This window comes from Staurois parvus, unplaced genomic scaffold, assembly GCF_062004578.1.
Source record: "Staurois parvus isolate SC_StPar_1 unplaced genomic scaffold, SC_StPar_1.0 ptg001116l, whole genome shotgun sequence".
In the NCBI taxonomy this organism is placed as follows: domain Eukaryota; kingdom Metazoa; phylum Chordata; class Amphibia; order Anura; family Ranidae; genus Staurois; species Staurois parvus.
This window is the reverse complement of record NW_028318912.1, coordinates 105,988-127,712: the sequence shown is the minus strand read 5'-3', so window position 1 is coordinate 127,712 and position 21,725 is coordinate 105,988. Positions and strand designations below refer to the sequence as shown.

At 44.2% G+C, this 21,725-nt stretch overlaps 1 protein-coding gene across 1 annotated transcript in view; it reads left to right on the top strand.

Moving 5' to 3' along the window:
- The first annotated feature begins 4,125 nt into the window (after window positions 1-4,125).
- The window catches only part of LOC149440073 (chloride channel protein ClC-Kb-like), a 91,553-nt gene continuing 73,953 nt past the window's right edge, over window positions 4,126-21,725 (top strand). The window contains exon 1 of the mRNA XM_089658964.1: window positions 4,126-4,342. Within this exon, the coding sequence (XP_089515090.1) occupies window positions 4,141-4,342 (202 nt within the window). The 5' untranslated portion in view covers window positions 4,126-4,140. The remainder of the gene's footprint in view (window positions 4,343-21,725) is intronic.

Genomic DNA, 21,725 nt, shown 5'->3' with positions numbered 1-21,725 from the left:
TTCAGGCAGAAGATAATTGATAGATTTGTGACTATTGGAAGAGCTGGGGAGAAACTTAATGTTTCGAAATCTGAACACAAAACCTTCAGAGCCAAATACTGCCAGGCCTGGAGCAAGAACAGATTGGGCATGAAGCCAGCGCTCCAGCACATGGAGGAGAAAGTGAAGAAACAATCTTTATTATTAGAAAAGTTGAAAGCCAGAAGTGGAGCATTTAAAGAAAAGTTCGATAATGAGAGGAGATTTGCCAGCCAGACATCAGCGAGCTCTGTGGATCAGCAGCCCCAGGTAATGGATGACTCAGTTCCATCTACATCAGCATCTCTCCCCCCATGTCAGGCTGTGGAATCACCAGTGGCAACCAGCCAGGGGGTTGAGGGTGAGTATGGAACCCTGAAGTTCATCCAGCAGACGGAGTCACCCCTGAGAGCAGACAAGTTTGCCTTCACTGATGACCCTTCAGAAGTCCCTGAGGATGGACAGAGGAGGTACAGACTAGCAAAGCCAAGACTGGTGGAGAAAGCCCAATACACCAACATGGCTGCTTCCAGCATGTCTGCCCCACCTGCTGCGGTGAGTACTGTGGATGAGGAGCTCTGCAAGCAGCCTGCTGTGGAGGAATCCTCAGCCAACCTGGAGGAAAAATCCCTGGCAGAGAGGTCTCCATACCATCAGGGGAATGTGGATGAACCTGCACCAAGCACCCCACGGATGGAAGTTACTGCTGCTGTTCCTGCTGAGACCAGTAGTCCCTCTACAGGCAAGATGGCTGACCCCTGCAGAGAGACTGTTTCACCTGAGCTCCCAGGTGCTCCAGACCTGATTGATGCTGGTGGGGGAGGGGAGCAGCACACTGCACCATGTGGAGAGCAAACAGCACACATGGATGTCTCACTTGTTGCTGTGTCTGAGAATCCAATCCAGTCCTGGGCTGAGTGTCCTTTCTTGGAGCAAGAGATGACTGCTGGAGCTTCTATGGTTGCAGCAGTGAGTGTGGACATTGCTGTGAAGTCTATGACTGTTGAGACTGGTAAAGCAATGGATGAGGGTGAAAGCTTCGAACTTCCGGATGCCTTTCCAGAGCCCCAGCAGGAAATTAAAATTTTGGGCATCAAATTTGGTCCTGGTGACTATGCTCATCGAAACTGGGAAAGCAGGTTGGTAGTTGCCAATGCCAAAGTAGCAAGCTGGAAGAGATGGAGGCTTTCCTTGAGAGAGAGAGGGTTGACTTGATCAAAACTTACCTGATCCCGATCTTTTTATATGTCAGCTTCGTCTGTATCTTGCCGGTATCTCTCTATGCAAGGGTCTACAGCTGTTTTTTCCAACTGTTATGGGGAAATAGGCTGAACCTGATCAAACGCAATGTAACTTACCTGTCCAGGCGGGAGGGTGGCCTAGGAATGGTCAACCCGATAGTTTTCTTTTCTTTGCTCTTTTTAAAGTACAATCTTAGTAATATGTTAGCAGAGACCCCGCCGGGATGGGTGGGTATTTTTCAGTCTTGGTTTAGGCCTTTTCTGCATTGCTGGGAAGATGGCGGCCCAGTGAAAAGTCTGAGAGTCCGACATGGCAAGCTCCCGGCTTATGTTGCCCCGTGTCTGAAAATTCTTCGGCAGTGGCAGGTGACAGTGGAGGATATCAGGTCCCTTCCCAGGAAGCTTCTGGGGGAGAGGATTTTGGCTTCTGCTTTCAGTGTGTCACTGGCCTTAAAGGATTGCCCAGGCTCCGTAATGAGGGAGGGATTGCGTTTAATTAACTTGGAGAGAATCCCTTTGAAGTTTAGGGATCAAGCCTGGATCGCTTTCCATGGAAGGCTCTATGTGAGAGGGAACCTGAAGCAACGCCCTGTGGATGATCGGGATTGTCCTAGAGCAGAGTGTGTTGGTAAAGTGGAGTCTATGGACCACTTTCTGCTCCTGTGTCCCTTTAACATAGAGGTGTATAAAAGGGTGGGGAGGGTTCTGGGCATCCCCTTTCTCTATCGCATGAGTTATGCAGAGTGGATGTACGGGGCATTCCCAGCTCACTGGGACTTTGATTTGGATATACTTTTTCTAGTTAGTATAGTTGTTCGTTACTTCACATGGAACGCACGGTGTCAGATTACCCTGCGGAAGAAAGTCCTCCCTGTAGAGGTGGTGGTGCACGATATTCTGGGTGAGGTTGGGAAGATTCGGGGTCTTGAGAGGGTCAGAGAGCCTCGGGCGGTCTGGATAAGGGCGTGGAGGAATATCAGACCTGCCTTTGGTGAACTGTCCATCTCTGGGTGAGGGGCTCTTTCCTTATACTGTTCTTTTCACTCCCGTAGTTTTTGTTGATTAAGATCATTTTTGAAGAAGGGCTGCATGCATAAGGGGGGCGGGGTGGTTTCTTGACCTCACAGGTTTGATGTCTGGTGTAGTGATGTGAGTGGTAGTACGATTTATTTCCCCAATTATGTCAAGTTCATTTCTGAGGCGTTTGCTTTTGTCTGACAGCAGAATTTGCTATGTTTATTTTCGTTTTGCTGTAAATATATATAATTTTTTTATATTCTGTATAATATTTTATGTTTATTGATTGCGAGACTTTTAATAAAGAAAAATTGGGAAGAATGTCCCTTACATTGGGGGTCAGTGGGAAGAATGTCCCTTACATTGGTGGTCAGTGGGAAGAATGTCCCTTACATTGGGGGTCGGTGGGAAGAATGTCCCTTACATTGGGGGTCAGTGAGAAGAATGTCCCTTACATTGGTGATCAGTGGGAAGAATGTCCCTTACATTGGTGATCAGTGGGAAGAATGTTCCCTTACATTGGGGGGTCAGTGGGAAGAATGCTCCTTACATTGGTGATCTGTGGGAAGAATGTCCCTTACATTGGTGATCTGTGGGAAGAATGTCCCTTACATTGGTGATCTGTGGGAAGAATGTCCCTTACATTGGTGATCAGTGGGAAGAATGTCCCTTACATTGGGGGTCAGTGGGAAGAATGTCCCTTACATTGGTGATCAGTGGGAAGAATGTCCCTTACATTGGTGATCAGTGGGAAGAATGTCCCTTACATTGGGGGATCAGTGGGAAGAATGCCCCTTACATTGGGGGTCAGTGGGAAGAATGTCCCTTACATTGGGGGTCAGTGGGAAGAATGTCCCTTACATTGGGGGTCAGTGGGAAGAATGTCCCTTACATTGGGGGTCAGTGGGAAGAATGTCCCTTACATTGGGGGTCAGTGGGAAGAATGTCCCTTACATTGGCAGTCAGTGGGAAGAATGTCCCTTACATTGGGGGTCAGTGGGAAGAATGTCCCTTACATTGGTGATCAGTGGGAAGAATGTCCCTTACATTGGGGGTCAGTGAGAAGAATGGCCCTTACATTGGTGATCAGTGGGAAGAATGTCCCTTACATTGGGGGATCAGTGGGAAGAATGCCCCTTACAATGGGGGTCAGTGGGAACAATGCCCCTTCTATTAGTAGCCAGTATGTTCCTTACTTTGGTGGTCAATAGGAACAATGCTCTTCACATTGGTGTTCCAGAATGCCCCCATTAATCATAGCTAAAAAAGATCATTGGTGTCAGTGTTGACTTATCTGAGAGGCAAAAATGGATCCACACTGAAATAACCCCTACCAACCTAGCAATCTCTGGAGGAACCCTGTTGCGAAAGGTTGCAGCAGCAGCTCTCTGTACATCAGCAATGGTGGAGCTGGACAGATGCAACACTAAAGAGGCACCTCACCAGTCTTCCACTGTCACAGGGAGGAACAGTGAAACACAACCACTATGTAGCACTAACAGGTACTTTCTATGTCATAATCATCTCTAATCTAAACACAAAGGAAGTTTCATTAAATAAAATAAGATTTACTTTGAGACAATTTTAAACAACTGAATTCCCTATTAATGACCTGAGAGGAAACAAGGCTTTGGCACCTCTACAGAGTTTGCTGGAATTCTCACTTCCAGATGAGTCCTTATCTTCTAACCCCCCTTCCTGGAGTACATACTGATCACAAACAATCAGTGTTGTGATTGCACACACACTCGGTGTCTCTCATTCCTGGACTGTGCTGGGCAGGGCTGGCAGGTGTGGCTGCAATCTAGATATCTGGGTATATAAGGATGAGCAAAGCCGCATTCCAGAGTTCTGTACGGCCACCATGACTCAAGTCAAGTTGGAGGAGCCCAATGGGATGGAGCTAAAGACAGAGATGGTGGAGTTGCCGGAGAGGAAGGAGAAGAGGGGGGAGAGCAATGCTGAGAGTGAGATGACGGAGAGCGAGGCCTATTCCTACATCCCGAAAGAGAAGAACCAAAGCACCCTCCTCCTGATCTGGTCCCGCTTCTTGACATGTATGAGGCGTAAGTACCACCACACTATTTTTTATTTCAATTCATTTTCTTCACTTTTATTAGGCAGCAGAGCCGGAGTGGGGGGCATCTACAGGCATAGCGTGCCTATCCTAGAAAATACACCTCATATAAGGACGATGACTGCTGAGAAATTCCGAACAAAGTGAAAATTATAGGGGAGATTTACTAAAACTGGAGGGTGCAGCTGTGCATAGTAACCGAGCAGCCTCCAGGATTTATTGCCAAAGCTTAATAGAACAAGCTGAAGTTAGAAGCTGATTGGCTGCCATGCACAGCCGCCCCAGATTCTGAGTTTCTCCAGTTTTAGTAAACCCCCCCCAATGCACTTTGGCATTGCAAAGCAGCAGCATACTACAGGTGTGATATGTGCATACTACTGGTGTCATGTGTGCATACTACAGGTGTGATATGTGCATACTACTGGTGTCATGTGTGCATACTACAGGTGTGATATGTGCATACTACTGGTGTCATGTGTGCATACTACAGGTGTCATACGTGCATACTACTGGTGTCATGTGTGCATACTACTGGTGTCATGTGTGCATACTACTGGTGTCATGTGTGCATACTACTGGTGTCATGTGTGCATTCTACTGGTGTCATACCTGCATACTACTGGTGTCATGTGTGCATACTACTGGTGTGATATGTGCATACTACTGGTGTGATATGTGCATACTACTGGTGTCATACGTGCATACTACTGGTGTCATACGTGCATACTACTGGTGTCATACGTGCATGCTACTGGTGTCATACGTGCATGCTACCGGTGTCATACGTGCATGCTACCGGTGTCATACGTGCATGCTACCGGTGTCATACGTGCATGCTACCGGTGTCATACGTGCATGCTACCGGTGTCATACGTGCATGCTACCGGTGTCATACGTGCATGCTACCGGTGTCATACGTGCATGCTACCGGTGTCATACGTGCATGCTACCGGTGTCATACGTGCATGCTACCGGTGTCATACGTGCATGCTACCGGTGTCATACGTGCATGCTACCGGTGTCATACGTGCATGCTACCGGTGTCATACGTGCATGCTACCGGTGTCATACGTGCATGCTACCGGTGCGATACGTGCATGCTACCGGTGCGATACGTGCATGCTACTGGTGCGATACGTGCATGCTACTGGTGTCATACGTGCATGCTACTGGTGTCATACGTGCATGCTACTGGTGCGATACGTGCATGCTACTGGTGCGATACGTGCATGCTACTGGTGCGATACGTGCATGCTACTGTTGCGATACGTGCATGCTACTGGTGCGATACGTGCATGCTACTGGTGCGATACGTGCATGCTACTGGTGCGATACGTGCATGCTACTGGTGTCATACGTGCATGCTACTGGTGTCATACGTGCATGCTACTGGTGCCATACGTGCATGCTACTGGTGCGATACGTGCATGCTACTGGTGTCATACGTGCATGCTACTGGTGTCATGTGTGCATGCTACTGGTGCAATACGTGCATACTACTGGTGTGATATGTGCATGCTACTGGTGCGATACGTGCATGCTACTGGTGTCATACGTGCATGCTACTGGTGTCATACGTGCATGCTACTGGTGTCATACGTGCATGCTACTGGTGTCATACGTGCATGCTACTGGTGCGATACGTGCATGCTACTGGTGTCATACGTGCATGCTACTGGTGCGATACGTGCATGCTACTGGTGCGATACGTGCATGCTACTGGTGCGATACGTGCATGCTACTGGTGCGATACGTGCATGCTACTGGTGCGATACGTGCATGCTACTGGTGTCATGTGTGCATGCTACTGGTGCAATACGTGCATACTACTGGTGTGATATGTGCATGCTACTGGTGAGATACGTGCATATTACTGGTGTCATGTGTGCATACTACTGGTGTGGGTAGCGGTAAAAACACAGCTCAACCACAGGGGATTTCCCAGCCCTCAACCACTAGTGTGAATGAGCCCTATTACTTTAAGGCCAGTTCACATTCTTTTTGGTGCGTTGTATTTAAGGCCCATTACCATTGAACGCTATAGAATGTGTGTTTTGACGAAAGCGCATCAAAGATGCAGCATGTAGGACTTTTTTTTTTTTTTAACGCACAAGGCGTTTGGATACTCATAGGGGATGATTTACTAAAGGCAAATAGACTCTGCAAGCTGCTGCAGAGATTAGTAAATGAGGTAAAGCTTCACTTTGCACAGAATACCCGCTTTGCTGTCAGAGGAAGAAGGCTTCCATCAGATTAGATTGTATCGGTGTTTGTTCTTCGGCTCATTGTATGAACTCCCCGCTGTGTTACCTTCCTGCGGTCAGGTCTGGGGGTCCCATCTTCCTCAGTGCTGATATCAATGATTTCCTTTTGGTAGGCTGATGTTAAAAGGCATAATGTGACCACAATGGGGGCTGATTTACTAAAACTGGACAGTGCAAAATCTGGGGCGGCTGTGCATAGGAGCCAATCGGCTTCTAACTCAGCTTGTTCAATGAAGCTTTGACAATACAACCTGGAAGCTGATTGGTTTCCATGCAGAGCTGCCCCAGATTTTGCACCATGTAGTTTTAGTAAATCATCCCTCTGTATTTATTTTTATATTTTCCTTCTTGCTCCTCGGTGCGCACACACAAAACTGACACCAGATGCAATAAAAAAAAATAAACAGAAAAAATGCAGAGCTAATTAAAAAATATAATAATGTCTAAAATAAAGTCCATATAGATCGTCAAACAGATGAAATGAAATACAGGATAGAAATCTTGATCCCATAAACCGTCACCATACACCTGGGAAAAATCGGCCCCTTACCGGACACTTCGTATATCACCCGTCAGTAAGCGCAGTTTGTTAAGGAATCAGTATGCAGAATAATCTCCAGTATTATTATACAGGATTTATATATATATTATTATTATTATACAGGATTTATATATATATTATTATTATACAGGATTTATATTATTATTATTATACAGGATATATATATTATTATTATTATACAGGATTTATATATTATTATTATACAGGATTTATATTATTATTATTATACAGGATTTATATATTATTATTATACAGGATTTATATATTATTATTATACAGGATTTATATTATTATTATACAGGATTTATATATTATTATTATACAGGATTTATATTATTATTATTATACAGGATTTATATTATTATTATTATACAGGATTTATATATATATTATTATTATACAGGATTTATATTATTATTATTATACAGGATTTATATTATTATTATTATACAGGATTTATATAAATATATTATTATTATACAGGATTTATATTATTATTATTATTATACAGGATTTATATTATTATTATTATTATACAGGATTTATATTATTATTATTATTATACAGGATTTATATAATTATTATTATTATACAGGATTTATATTATTATTATTATACAGGATTTATATATATATTATTATTATACGGGATTTATATTATTATTATTATTATACGGGATTTATATTATTATTATTATACAGGATTTATATATTATTATTATACAGGATTTATATATATATTATTATTATACAGGATTTATATTATTATTATTATACGGGATTTATATATTATTATTATACAGGATTTATATATATATTATTATTATACAGGATTTATATATTATTATACAGGATTTATATTATTATTATTATACAGGATTTATATATTATTATTATACAGGATTTATATTATTATTATTATACAGGATTTATATTATTATTATTATACAGGATTTATATTATTATTATTATACAGGATTTATATATTATTATTATTATACAGGATTTATATATTATTATTATTATACAGGATTTATATTATTATTATTATACAGGATTTATATTATTATTATTATACAGGATTTATATTATTATTATACAGGATTTATATTATTATTATACAGGATTTATATTATTATTATACAGGATTTATATATCGCCAACAGTTTGCTCAGCGCTGTACAATATAACGGGAGACAATACAGCAACAATACAAGAGGGATAGGAGGGCCCTGATCCTGGGAGCTTACAATCTAAGAGGGAGGGGCTAGTGGTACAAAAGGTAATAACTGTGGGGGATGGACTAGTAGAAGGAATAGAAGATTCCATTATTAGCTGAGGGCAGGATAGGCTTCCCTGAAGAGATCAGTTTTCAGAGATCGCCTAAAAGTGAGCAGAGTAGGCGATAGTCTGATAAATTGGGGTAGAGAGTTCCAGAGGATGGGAGAAGCTCGGGAGACGTTCTGGAGATGAGCATGAGAGGAGGAGACAAGGGAGCTAGAGAGCAGGAGGTCATGCGAGGAGCGGAGAGGATGGTTTGGGTGATATTTGGAGACAAGATTGGTGATGTAATTGGGGGCGGAGTTATAAATTCCTTTATATGTTATTGTTAATGTTTTGAATTTTATCCGTTGGGCAATGGGAAGCCAGTGGAGGGATTGGCAGAGAGGGGTGGAGGACACTGAATGGAGGCCAGTGGAGGGATTGGCAGAGAGGGGTGGAGGACACTGACTGGAGGCCAGTGAAGGGATTGGCAAAGAGGGGTGGAGGACACTGACTGGAGGCCAGTGGAGGGATTGGTGGAGAGGGGTGGAGGACACTGAGTGGAGGCCAGTGGAGGGATTGGCAGAGAGGGGTGGAGGACACTGACTGGAGGCCAGTGGAGGGATTGGCAAAGAGGGGTGGAGGACACTGACTGGAGGCCAGTGGAGGGATTGGCGGAGAGGGGTGGAGGACACTGAGTGGAGGCCAGTGGAGGGATTGGCAGAGAGGGATGGCAGATACAGAACAGTTAGTAAGGTGGATGAGTCTGGCAGCAGCATTCATGATAGACCGAAGAGGGGATAGCCTGCGATGAGGTCGGCCAATGAGGAGGGAGTTACAATAGCCAAGGCAAGAGATAATAAGGGAGGCAATAAGTTGCTTAGTGGTTTCCGAGGTTGGGAACGGGCGTATCTTGGAGATGTTGCAGAGGTGAAGTCTATAAGATTTGGACAGTGATTGGATTTGTGGCTGAAAGGACAGATGGGAGTCTAGGATTACACCTAGTACCCTGGCATGAGGGGAGGGACTGATGGTTGTATTATTGATCTTGATGGAGAAGTCAGGGGGGGGGGGCACGGGCTGGGGGGATACTAAGAGCTTAGTTTTGGAAAGATTCAGTTTGAGGAAGTGGAGTGACATCCATGCCGATATGTCACTTAGTAGGTTAGTAATGCGAGAGGAGACTGAAGGGGTGAGGTGAGGAGCAGAAAGATAGATTTGTGTGTCATCAGCATAGAGATGGTACTGGAAGCCATGGGAGTTCATCAAGTGACCAAGGGAGGAGGTGTAGATGGAGAAGAGAAGGGGTCCAAGGACGGAACCTTGAGGGACCCCAACAGAAAGAGGGAAAGGAGAGGAGGAGACAGAGTTATAGGTAACACTGAAGGAGTGCTGAGATAGGTAGGAGGAGAACCAGGAGAGGTAGGAGCTCAGGCAGACTAAGCGTGCTAAGAGTTTCGAGGTAAATGGCAGCAGGGAGATGGGTCTTAAATTGTTCAGGTTGGAGGGGTCCAGGGAGGGCTTTTTAAGTATGGGAGTGATGTGCGCATGCTTTAGAGGGGAGGGGAAGGCACCAGTAGAGAGGGAAAGATTGAAGATGTGAGTGAGGGAGCATAGGATGGAAGAAGAGGGTGACCGTAGTAGTTGTGAGAGGACAGGATCCAGGGGGCAGGTATTGAGATGGGCTTCTGAGAAAACCTTAGTGACCTCTTCAGGAGTAGCGAGGTCAAAAGAGGAAAGTGTTGAGGGAGGTTTAGTATAAGGTATGCTAAGTGGGATGGATGTCTGTGCAGTGGAAATGCCCCTAGGAATTGCATCAATCTTGTTTTTGAAATGATTTGCAATCTCGTAAGCAGTGAGTGAGGTGCTGGGTGGAGATGGAAGTGCAGAGAGTAGAGAGTGAAACATAGAGAAGACACAACAAGGACTGGATGACAAGCTATTGATGAGAGTGACAAAGTAGGCTTGTTTGGCAGCATGGAGGGAGGAATTGTAGGTTAAAAAAGCAGATTTATATTTGGGGAAAGCTTGCTGAGATTTTGTTTTACGCCACAAAAAAAAGAGAAAGGACCCTGGTCTTCAAACCACAGGGTGCCAGACTCCTAGCAGGGACAAGGGTCTACCAGCCAAAACCAGGCAGATATCATTTTTAATGAAACCTGCCGAGGCAAGGTCCACTCAAGTACTAGGTGGGGCTCCCCCAAAGGGAGACCCCATTTGACCAAAAGGTCATGTGCCCTCCTCCCCAAGATTTTCATGACGAGTTCAAGGACTTACACCCTCCTAATCCTGAGAGTAAAGTGCTACGTGTAAGTGCAAAAAATCTGATTGCTAGGTAAAGAAGCGTGATTGGTCACTCCAGAGAACACATCTCCACTGCTCTAGAGTCCAGTGGCGGCGTGCTTTACACCACGGCATCCCACGCTTTGCATTGCACTTGGTGATGGAAGGCTTGGATGCAGCTGCTCGGCCATGGAAACCCATTCCATGAAGCTCTCTACGCACTGTTGTTGGGCTCATCTGAAGGCCACACCAAGTTTGGAGGTCTTTAGCTATTGACTCTGCAGACAGTTGGCGACTTCTGCGCACTGTGCGCTTCAGCATGCGCTGACCCCGCCCTGTCATGTGACGTGGCCTACCACTTGGTGGCTGAGGCTGTTGTTCCCAGTTGCTTCCACTTTGTTATAATCCCACTAACAGTTGAGCGTGGAATATTTAGTAGCCAGGAAATGTCACGGATGGACTTATTGCCCAGGTGGCCACCTATCACGGGACCACGCTTGGAGTCACTGAGCTCCTGAGAGCGACCCATTCTTTCACCGATGTTTGTAGAAGCAGTCTGCATGCCTAGGGGCTTGATTGTATACACCTGTGTCCATGGAGGGGATTGAAACACCTGAGTCACATGATTGGGAGGGGATTGGAACACCTGAATCACATGATATGGAGGGGATTGAAACACCTGAGTCACATGATTGGGAGGGGATTGGAACACCTGAATCACATGATATGGAGGGGATTGGAACACCTGAATCACATGATTTGGAGGGGATTGGAACACCTGAATCACATGATTTGGAGGGTGGGGCCAATACTTTTGGTAATATAGTGTACATGTATCTAAGTTCATCCGGTCCCTGCGAACCAGACGAATTTTGATCTTTCTATAGCTGGCTTTTGATGTGTGGATTTATTGCCCTCTGAACTTTTGCTACAGACTGAAATTACCCCAAAATGTATAAAGCAGGCCATACATACTTCTACCCCGAGTTGAAGGAAAGAAAATTCCTTGGTCAATGTGTTGATGGGGGAATCCCTCCCGCTGCGCTATTGTATTCTGACAATAGGAGGCTTCCCAGACATCACTATACAATGATCCCTGCTGGCAGCTATAGCCGCTGCCAGTGATTAATTAACCACTTCCTATCCGGCAGTCGTATATATACGTCCTTGGTTGGGAAGTGGATACCGGGGTTATGACTGCAGCAAAGTGCCATAACCCTGGTATTGTTGTTTGAACGGGTGATTCCCTATCTACTAAAAGCAGTCTGAGTGGCAGATTTGGCGCTAGATCACTTTTATAGGCAACGGGAAGGGAGAGCCCCCCCTTCCCACCACTTTCCGGTGGTTCTCAAGCTTACCTGTAGGATCAGTGAGCCAGAGAACCCATCTGTGCATTGCGGCAGCTGGGCGTAGAGAGGAGTGAAGGAAAGATGGCCTCCATTCATCTCTATGCCCTTGGAGGGCCAGAGCGACGTCATTACGTCACTTCCTGTTCTAGCTGAAAGTAAACAATGCCATTTTATTGTTTATTAAAGCACTAGACCATTTCTTTTTTTTTTTTTTAATCTAATGCTTTAAATTGCAGAGGAGAGTGTGGTGAGGTCTTATTGACCCCAGATCTCTCCATAAAGAGGACCTGTCATTGCTTATTTCTATCTCAGGGGATGTTTACATTCCTTGTGATAGGAATAAAAGTGATCAAAACATTTTTTTTTTAAAGAAACAATGTAAAAATAAAAAAAGAAATAAAATAAATTAATAAAAATTTTAATCACCCCTGTCCCCCCTCGCACGCAGTGCAAGTAAACAGTGTTCAAACCACACATGTGCGGTATCGCCGTGAACGTCAGAACAAGAGCAATAATTCTAGCATTAGATCTCCTCTGTAACTTTAAACTGGTAACCTGTAGAGATTTTTAAAGCATCACCCATGAAGATTTTTACGTAGCATAGTTTGGCGCCATTCCACGAACGTGCACAATTTTACAGCATGACATGTTGGGTATCTATTTACTCGGCGTAACGTCATCTTTCATATTTTAAAAAATTATTGAGTTATATTTTGTGCTTTTGTTTTTTTTTAATGCATTAAAATGTATTTTTTTCCAAAAAACTGCGTTTGAAAAATCGCTGCACAAATGCTGTGACATAAAAAATGTCATTCTCTAGGGCTTCTGTTACAAACAAATATACCACGTCTGGGGGCTCTAAGTAATTTCCTAGCAAACAACCAGCCTGCCCATAGATGGATCGACATTTGGCAGGTTCCTGCTGAACCGGACGAGTTTTGATCAGTCCATGGCTGGCTTTAGTAAATGTTCTCTTCCATGTTCTCCACTACTGTGGATAAACACAAACCATGAACTAAGGCAAGCCATAGATGAATCGAATTTCTTTACTCCCACGATGGGTGGAAGGAAAGAAAATCGCTTGATTCCCCCATCAACAGTCAGTGATGATGGGAGAATGCCTCCTGCATCTCTATTGTATTCTGCCGGCGAGGGGGGAGCAGCAATCGCATGCTACAAATCCAACAGGCTGGCTGTATCCAAGTCGATCGATGGACGAACTTGGGTACAACTAGCCTGCCCATAGATGGATCTAATCCTGGCCAATTCCTGGTGAACCGGCCAAGATTTGATCCAGCTAAGGCCGGCTTTACTGAGGTTGTCTATTTCCTTTAGAGCATGAAAAATACACCATGGAATGAGGATCTACCTGGTCGTCAGTGACGCCTACAAGATATCTAGAATGGTTCTGAATTCTTCTCACCAGAACTAAAAATGAGAAGCTCCGGCACCTTTCCGGACATAGAGCATCGCGCTTTCTATCGGTGTGTGTTTTGGAGCGTTTGGGGTGCCATTACAAATTCATTTTAGTGAGATACGAAATCGAAGGTGGAAACGCATAATTCTGCCTGCCTAGCTAAGTCCGCACCAGTGCCAGCATGTAAACATTTGTAATACTCCATCACCCAAACCATGTGACCCATGTGACCCCGGCTTACCTGTACATCCAATCATTGATCTCTTCTGGGCAGTACAAACCTGGAAGCACTCGGCTCTGGCCACTTCCGGGTTCAGAGTTGTCAAACCCAAGCTGCACTGTCCATGGTAAAAGCTAGACATGTGCAATTTGTTTCGTTACAAATCGAAATACGGATGAAATTTTCGATATCCGGAGATTCGGATGTATCCGAGTGATCAGAATTTAAAAATTTATATTTCAAGGATTTTATTCAGTAATTCAGTAAACAAGCCAAGAGTACAGACACGTACAATGAGATCGCATACCAACTCTTATTGGCAATATAAAAGGAAACATGCAAAAAAAGGCATCATGGTCTCTCACAGTGACGATGAGTAAACGAATTTAAAAATTAATTTGAATTAGAAATGGAAACATATTGCAGTAAAGTACAGAAATGAAATAAGATGATGAGTCCTACTTAGGCTGTGGTTATAGAAAAGAATAGAATAGGATGGAATGGAACGGGCAGCAGAGTGGCTAAATGGTTAGCACTTCTGCCTGGCAGTACTAAAGTTGTTGGTTCCAATCCCAGCCATGTCACCACCTGCCTGGAGTTTGCATGTTGTCCCTGTCCCTGCATGGGTTTCCTCCCGGTACTCCGATTTCCTCCCACAAAAGACATGCTGGGTGGTGAATTGGATCCTGTCTAAATTGGTCCTAGTATATGCATATATGAATGTGAGTTAGGGACCCTGGATTGTATGACCCTTGAGGATCAGGGCCTGATGTGAATGTACAATATATATGTACAGCACAGCATAAATTGACAGAACTATATAAGTACCTGAAATAATAATAAAATAGAATAGGAAATAAAAGGTTATAGAAAAGAATGGAATAGCATAGAAAATAAAAGAATATTATAGAATAGCATGGAAAATAAAAGAATAAAACAGAATAAATATAGCAGAATTGGAATTTAAAATTCAAATTTTGAATGGATTTAAAAAATAACTACTATACAAAACAAATCTGAATACACAAAATTAATTCTGAAAATGAATCATTCTAGCATACTGTAATGAATATGATAAAACAAATTATGAACATAAAGCAGAGCTCCAACCCAAAAAGGGGAAGTTCCACTTTAAGGCTTCATCCCCCGTTGAGGATTGGCAACTTTGAGGAGGGCTACCCAAAATTAACAGGTACCCTCTCATTTCCGCTACGATCGCCTGGCGATCGGAAATGGAAGTTGTCCTCCCTCCCTGTAGTCTTGTGGAACACGTAACAGGTCCCAGAAAACTACAAGACACCATTCACAAGGCGGCGCTGCTCGCGCATGCACAGTGAGTACCCGGCTGCAAACTGTCCCAGCCGGGTACCCACACTGAAGATGCTGGCGCCGGGGACACAGGACGGCCGCGGGACCAAGGGACAGGTGAGCGTCTGTCTGTTTTTTTTTTTTTTTAAGAGTGTAGCTGCTGACTTTTTTTTTTTTTACTTGAGATTTTTTATTCTACTTTTGATTCTGCTTTAACTGCTTTCCTACCAGAAGTACTGCTACAGGTCGTCAAGGCCACACAAAATCATATATATATATATATATATATATATATATATATATATATATATACAGTGGGGATCGAAAGTTTGGGCACCCCAGATAAAAATTTGTATTAATGTGCATAAAGAAGCCAAGGAAAGATGGAAAAATCTCCAAAAGGCATCAAATTACAGATTAGACATTCTTATAATATGTCAACAAAAGTTAGATTTTATTTCCATCATTTACACTTTCAAAATAACAGAAAACAAAAAAATGGCGTCTGCAAAAGTTTGGGCACCCTGCAGAGTTATTATCTTGTACTGCCCCCTTTGGCAAGTATCACGGCTTGTAAACGCTTTTTGTAGCCAGCCAAGAGTCTTTCAATTCTTGTTTGAGGTATCTTTGCCCATTCTTCCTTACAAAAGTCTTCCAGTTCTTTGAGATTTCTGGGCTGTCTGTCACGCACTGCTCTTTTAGGGTCTATCCATAGATTTTCAATGATGTTGAGGTCAGGAGATTGTGAAGGCCATGGCAAAACCTTCAGTTTACGCCTCTTGATGTAATCCCCCGTGGATTTTGAGGTGTGTTCAGGATCATTATCCATTTGTAGAAGCCATCCTCTCTTTAACTTCAGCTTTTTCACAGATGGCATCAAGTTACCATCCAAAATTTGCTGAAATTTTATTGAATCCATTTTTCCTTCTACTCGTGAGATGTTCCCTGTGCCACTGGCTGCAACACAACCCCAAAGCATGATTGATCCAACCCCATGCTTAACAGTTGGACAGAGGTTCTTTTCATTAAATTCTGTGCCCCTTCTTCTCCAAACGTACCTTTGCTCATTCCAGCCAAAAAGTTCAATTTTAACCTCATTGGTCCACAGAACTTGTTTCCAAAATGCATCAGGCTTGTCTATATGTTCATTTGCAAAGTTCAAACGATGATTTTTGTGGTGAGGACGTAGAAGAGGTTTTCTTCCGATGACTCTTCCATGAAGACCATATTTGTACAAGTATCTCTTTATAGTGGAATAGTGACCACAACTCCAGTGTCTGCCAGATCTTTCTGGAGGGATCGTGCAGTCAAACGTGGGTTTTGAATTGTTTTTCTCACAATCCTGCGAGCTGTTCTGTCTGATATTTTTCTTGGTCTTCCAGATCTTGCTTTAACTTCCACTGTTCCTGATGACTGTCATTTCTTAATTACATTCCGATCAGAGGATATTGACATCTGAAAACACTTTGCTATCTTCTTATAGCCTTCTCCAGCTTTGTGAGCGTCAACTATTTTCAGTTTCAGTTTTCTAGACAAGTGCTTAGAAGAACCCATGGTGCTGATTGTTGGGGCAAGGTCAGATGAGTCGGGGCATTTAATACCTTTGAGATTGACATCACCTGGTCTTCCCAGACGATGATTGAGAACAATCCATGACACTGGCAGGTCTCAGCTTGGCAAAGGGGGCAGTGCATGCTATGAATTCTGCAGGGTGCCCAAACTTTTGCAGACGCCATTTTTTTGTTTTCTGTTATTTTGAAAGTGTAAATGATGGAAATAAAATCTAACTTTTGTTGACATATTATAAGAATGTCTAATCTGTAATTTGATGCCTTTTGGAGATTTTTCCATCTTTCCTTGGCTTCTTTATGCACATTAATACAAATTTTTATCTAGGGTGCCCAAACTTTCGATCCCCACTATATATATATATATATTTATATATATATATATGTGATTTTGAATTTCCGGGTAGGGGGCGGAGGCTACAGATGTCGATCACCGGGTCCCAGCCGGAGATTCCCCGACGGCACCCAGCGATAGCCGAATATCACTGACAGGGGAGAGTTCTGGGTGTAAACAACACAGGTCTCTCCTGCCAGCAAGGATATGCTGCTGTGTATTTCTCTGCACAGCAAAGAAATACACAGCAGTGTGTTTCCCTAGTAAAACACACAGCACACATAGTAAAACAGCACACAGTTAACCCTTTGATCTCCCCCAATGTTAACCCCTTCCTGCCCAGTGCCATTAGTACGTTATTGGTGATTTTTATTAGCACTGATCACTGTATTAGTGTCATTGGGGATGTCAGTGGCAGTTAGTCTGTTCTCCCCCCCCCCCCCCCCCCCCCCCCAGTGTCAGAATGTCCACCGCAGTCCCACTATAAGTCACTGATCGTCGCCATTACTAGTATAAAAAAAAAATCTCAGTATATACAGTATACTGCCATTTGTAGATGCAAAAACTTTCACGTAAACCAATTAATTTCAATGTATTGGGATTTTTTTTTAGCAAGCACACGGAGCAGAATACATTTATGAAAAAAGTTGATTTGTACATTTTTTTACTGGACGTCTTTTAGCAAAAAGTCAAAAATTGTTTTGTTTTTCAAAATTGAAGGTCTTTTGTTTATACTAAAAATATAAAAACCGCAGAGGGGGTCAAATACCACAGAAAGAAAGCTCCATTTGTGAGAAAAAAAGGACATAAATTTAATTTGGGTTCAGCGTTGCATGACCGTGCAATTGTCAGTTAAATTAATGTAGCGCCGTATAGCAAAAAAATGGCCTGGTCAGGAAGGGGGGGGGGGGTGAAGCCTCTGAAGGGCGAGGGGTTAACGAGCAAATCCAAAACTAAACAATTTTTCCCTTCATGCACATCTCTAGTAAAAGCTGACTGAGCACAGTCTGTAATCACAGCTTCACCAGACCCCTAAAGTCTCCTTAAAGAGACCCTGTCACCTGCAGTATGCGATCACATAAAGGTCTTTTCACCTCCTGCTGATAGCAATAGTGAGGTTAATAAAGGGAAGAGATGGCGGTGTGATCTCTATAGGTGTGTACTCGTTATTACTGTACAGAGCAGTGTGACTGTAATTGGTGCCCAACCTGTGGCCATTTGACACTTTTTGTGTGGCCCTCAGGGACCTCTGTGAACACTAATCTGTGTTTCCCTATGGCCCTGTTATCGTAGTGATTCCTAGCAGTCTCCTGTAGTATGTCTGCAGTCTCTGACCATCTCCTGTAGTATGTCTGCAGTCTCTGACCATCTCCTGTAGTATGTCTGCAGTCTCTGACCATCTCCTGTAGTATGTCTGCAGTCTCTGACCATCTCCTGTAGTATGTCTGCAGTCTCTGGTCATCCCCTGTAACGTGTCCGCAGTCTCTGGTCATTTCCTGTACTATGTCCGCAGTCTCTGACCATCTCCTGCACTGTGTCTGCAGTCTCTGGTCATCTCCTGTACTGTCCGCAGTCTCTGGTCATCCCCTGTACTGTGTATGCAGTCTCTGGTCATCTCCTGTACTATGTCTGCAGTCTCTGGTCATCTCCTGTACTGTGTCCGCAGTCTCTGGTCATCTCCTGTACTGTGTATGCAGTCTCTGGTCATCTCCTGTACTATGTCCGCAGTCTCTGGTCATCTCCTGTACTGTGTCCGCAGTCTCTAGTCATGTCCTGTACTATGTCCGCAGTCTCTGGTCATCTCCTGTACTATGTCCGCAGTCTCTGGTCATCTCCTGTACTGTGTCCGCAGTCTCTGGTCATCTCCTGTACTGTGTCCGCAGTCTCTGACCATCTCCTGTAGTATGTCTGCAGTCTCTGACCCTCTCTTGTACTATGTCTGCAGTCTTTGACCATCTCCTATATCATGTCTGCAGTCTCTGGTCATCCTCTGTACTATGTCTGCAGTCTCTGGTCATCCTCTGTACTATGTCTGCAGTCTCTGGTCATCCTCTGTACTATGTCTGCAGTCTCTGGTCATCTCCTGTACTGTGTCCGCAGTCTCTGGTCATCCCCTGTACTGTGTCCGCAGTCTCTGGTCATCTCCTGTACTGTGTCCGCAGTCTCTGGTCATCCCCTGTACTATGTCCGCAGTCTCTGGTCATCCCCTGTACTATGTCCGCAGTCTCTGGTCATCTCCTGTACTATGTCCGCAGTCTCTGGTCATCTCCTGTACTGTGTCCGCAGTCTCTGGTCATCCCCTGTACTGTCCGCAGTCTCTAGTCATGTCCTGTACTATGTCCGCAGTCTCTGGTCATCTCCTGTACTGTGTCCGCAGTCTCTAGTCATGTCCTGTACTATGTCCGCAGTCTCTGGTCATCCCCTGTACTGTGTCCGCAGTCTCTAGTCATGTCCTGTACTATGTCCGCAGTCTCTGGTCATCTCCTGTACTGTGTCCGCAGTCTCCGGTCATCTCCTGTACTGTGTCTGCAGTCTCCGGTCATCTCCTGTACTGTGTCCGCAGTCTCTGGTCATTTACTGTACTATGTCCGCAGTCTCTGGTCATCTCCTGTACTATGTCCGCAGTCTCTGGTCATCTCCTGTACTGTGTCCGCAGTCTCCGGTCATCTCCTGTACTGTGTCCGCAGTCTCTGGTCATTTACTGTACTATGTCCGCAGTCTCTGGTCATCTCCTGTACTATGTCTTCAGTCTCTGGTCATCTCCTGCACTGTGTCTGCAGTCTCTGGTCATCTCCTGTACTGTGTCCGCAGTCTCTGGTCATCTCCTGTACTGTGTCCGCAGTCTCTGGTCATCTCCTGTACTGTGTCCGCAGTCTCTGGTCATCTCCTGTACTATGTCTGTAGTCTCTGGTCATCTCCTGTACTGTGTCCGCAGTCTCTGGTCATCTCCTGTACTGTGTCCGCAGTCTCTGGTCATCCCCTGTACTGTGTCCGCAGTCTCCGGTCATCTCCTGTACTGTGTCCGCAGTCTCTGGTCATCCCCTGTACTGTGTCCGCAGTCTCTGGTCATCTCCTGTACTGTGTCCGCAGTCTCTGGTCATCTCCTGTACTGTGTCCGCAGTCTCTGGTCATCTCCTGTACTGTGTCCGCAGTGTCTGGCCTTCTCCTGTCACATGTCTGCACTCTCGGAATATCTCCTGTTCCATGTCTGTATCCATGATTGTGTATTCATTTATTGGAATGTATTGATTGGGATTCTATACATAGGTGTGCACACAGGGTGTCCCAGATGTGCCTTTTTTTCACTCCCTGTATATTAGCACGCTCCCAGTACAGAGACCACGCTCTCACCGAGAGTCCATGGTCTCCTGCTAATGACTGGGTCTCCCAGTTCCCGGTCACCTGATCCCTGTGATAGCCTCTGATTGGCTACCACAGTGATCAGTCAATATGCAGCCTGCCCATGTGTTTTCTTTCTCTTCTGAATGGAGAGACATTGTATATTTCTCTCCTTGGAGGAGATAAAGATGTACACAACAAAAGTATGTAAAAGATATAAACGAATAAAGAAAAAAAATAGCTAGATCAAGGTTTGATTTAGGTCAGTGACAGGGTCAAAGGTCGGGGTCAAACGTCAGGATCAGTATATTTTGGGTAGGCTTTTCTTTAAAAAAAAAAAGCATTTTTAAATCCGTGTCAGTGTGTATTAGAAAAAAAATGCAAAACGCGCATCATTGTTTCTGGGCCTATGTCCGCAAACAACAAACAATAGATATACACTCACTGGCCACGTTATTAGGTCCACCTGTTCAATTGCTGGGTAACACAAATTGTTAATCAGCCAATCACACGGAAGGAACCCAATGCAATTTGGCATCTAGATGTGGTGAAGACGACTTGCTGAAGTTCAAACTGAACATCAGAATGGGGAAGAAAGGGGATTTAAGTGACTTTGAAGGTGACGTGGTTGTTGGTGCCAGGCGGGCTGGTCTGAGTATTTCAAAAACTGCTGATCTACTGGAATTTTCATGCACAACCATCTCTAGAGTTTACAGAAAATGGTCCAAAAATATCCAGTGAGTGGCAGTTGTGTGGAGGAAAATGCCTTGTTGGTGTCAGAGGAGAATGGGCAGACTGGTTCCAGATGATAGAAAGGCAACAGTAACTCAAATAACTGCTCGTTACAACCAAGGTATGCAGAATACCTTCTCTTAACGCACAACACGATGAACCTTGAAGCAGATGGGCTACAGCAGCAGACGACCACACCAAGTGCCAGTGTCCCCATCTTCTGATGGCTCCTTCCAGCAGGATAATGCACCCGGTCACAAAGCTGAAATAATCTCAAACAGGTTTCTTGGACATGACAGAGAGGTCACTGTCCTCCAATGGTCTCCACAGTCACCAGATCTCCATCCAATAGAGCACCTTTGGGATGTGGTGGAACAAGAGATTCCCATCATGGATGTGCAGCCGACAAATCTGCAGCAACTGTGTGATGCTATCATGTCAATATGGACCCAAACCTCTGAGGAACACCTTTTGAATCTATGCCACAAAGAATGAAGGCAGTTCTGATGGCAAAAGGGGGTCCAACTCAAGAAAGGTGCACCTAATAAAGTGGCCGGTGAGTGTATGTGGTATCGCTGTGATCGTTGGGAGCAGAGGAACCTATTTTAGGTTGTCCTTTGCTAATAAATTATGGTAATAATAAAAAAATATACATCTAAATTTTTTGGGTCAGTTTTCAGGAGAGATCCATTACCAGTTACCACCAAAGGAAAGCCCAATTTATCTTGAAAAAG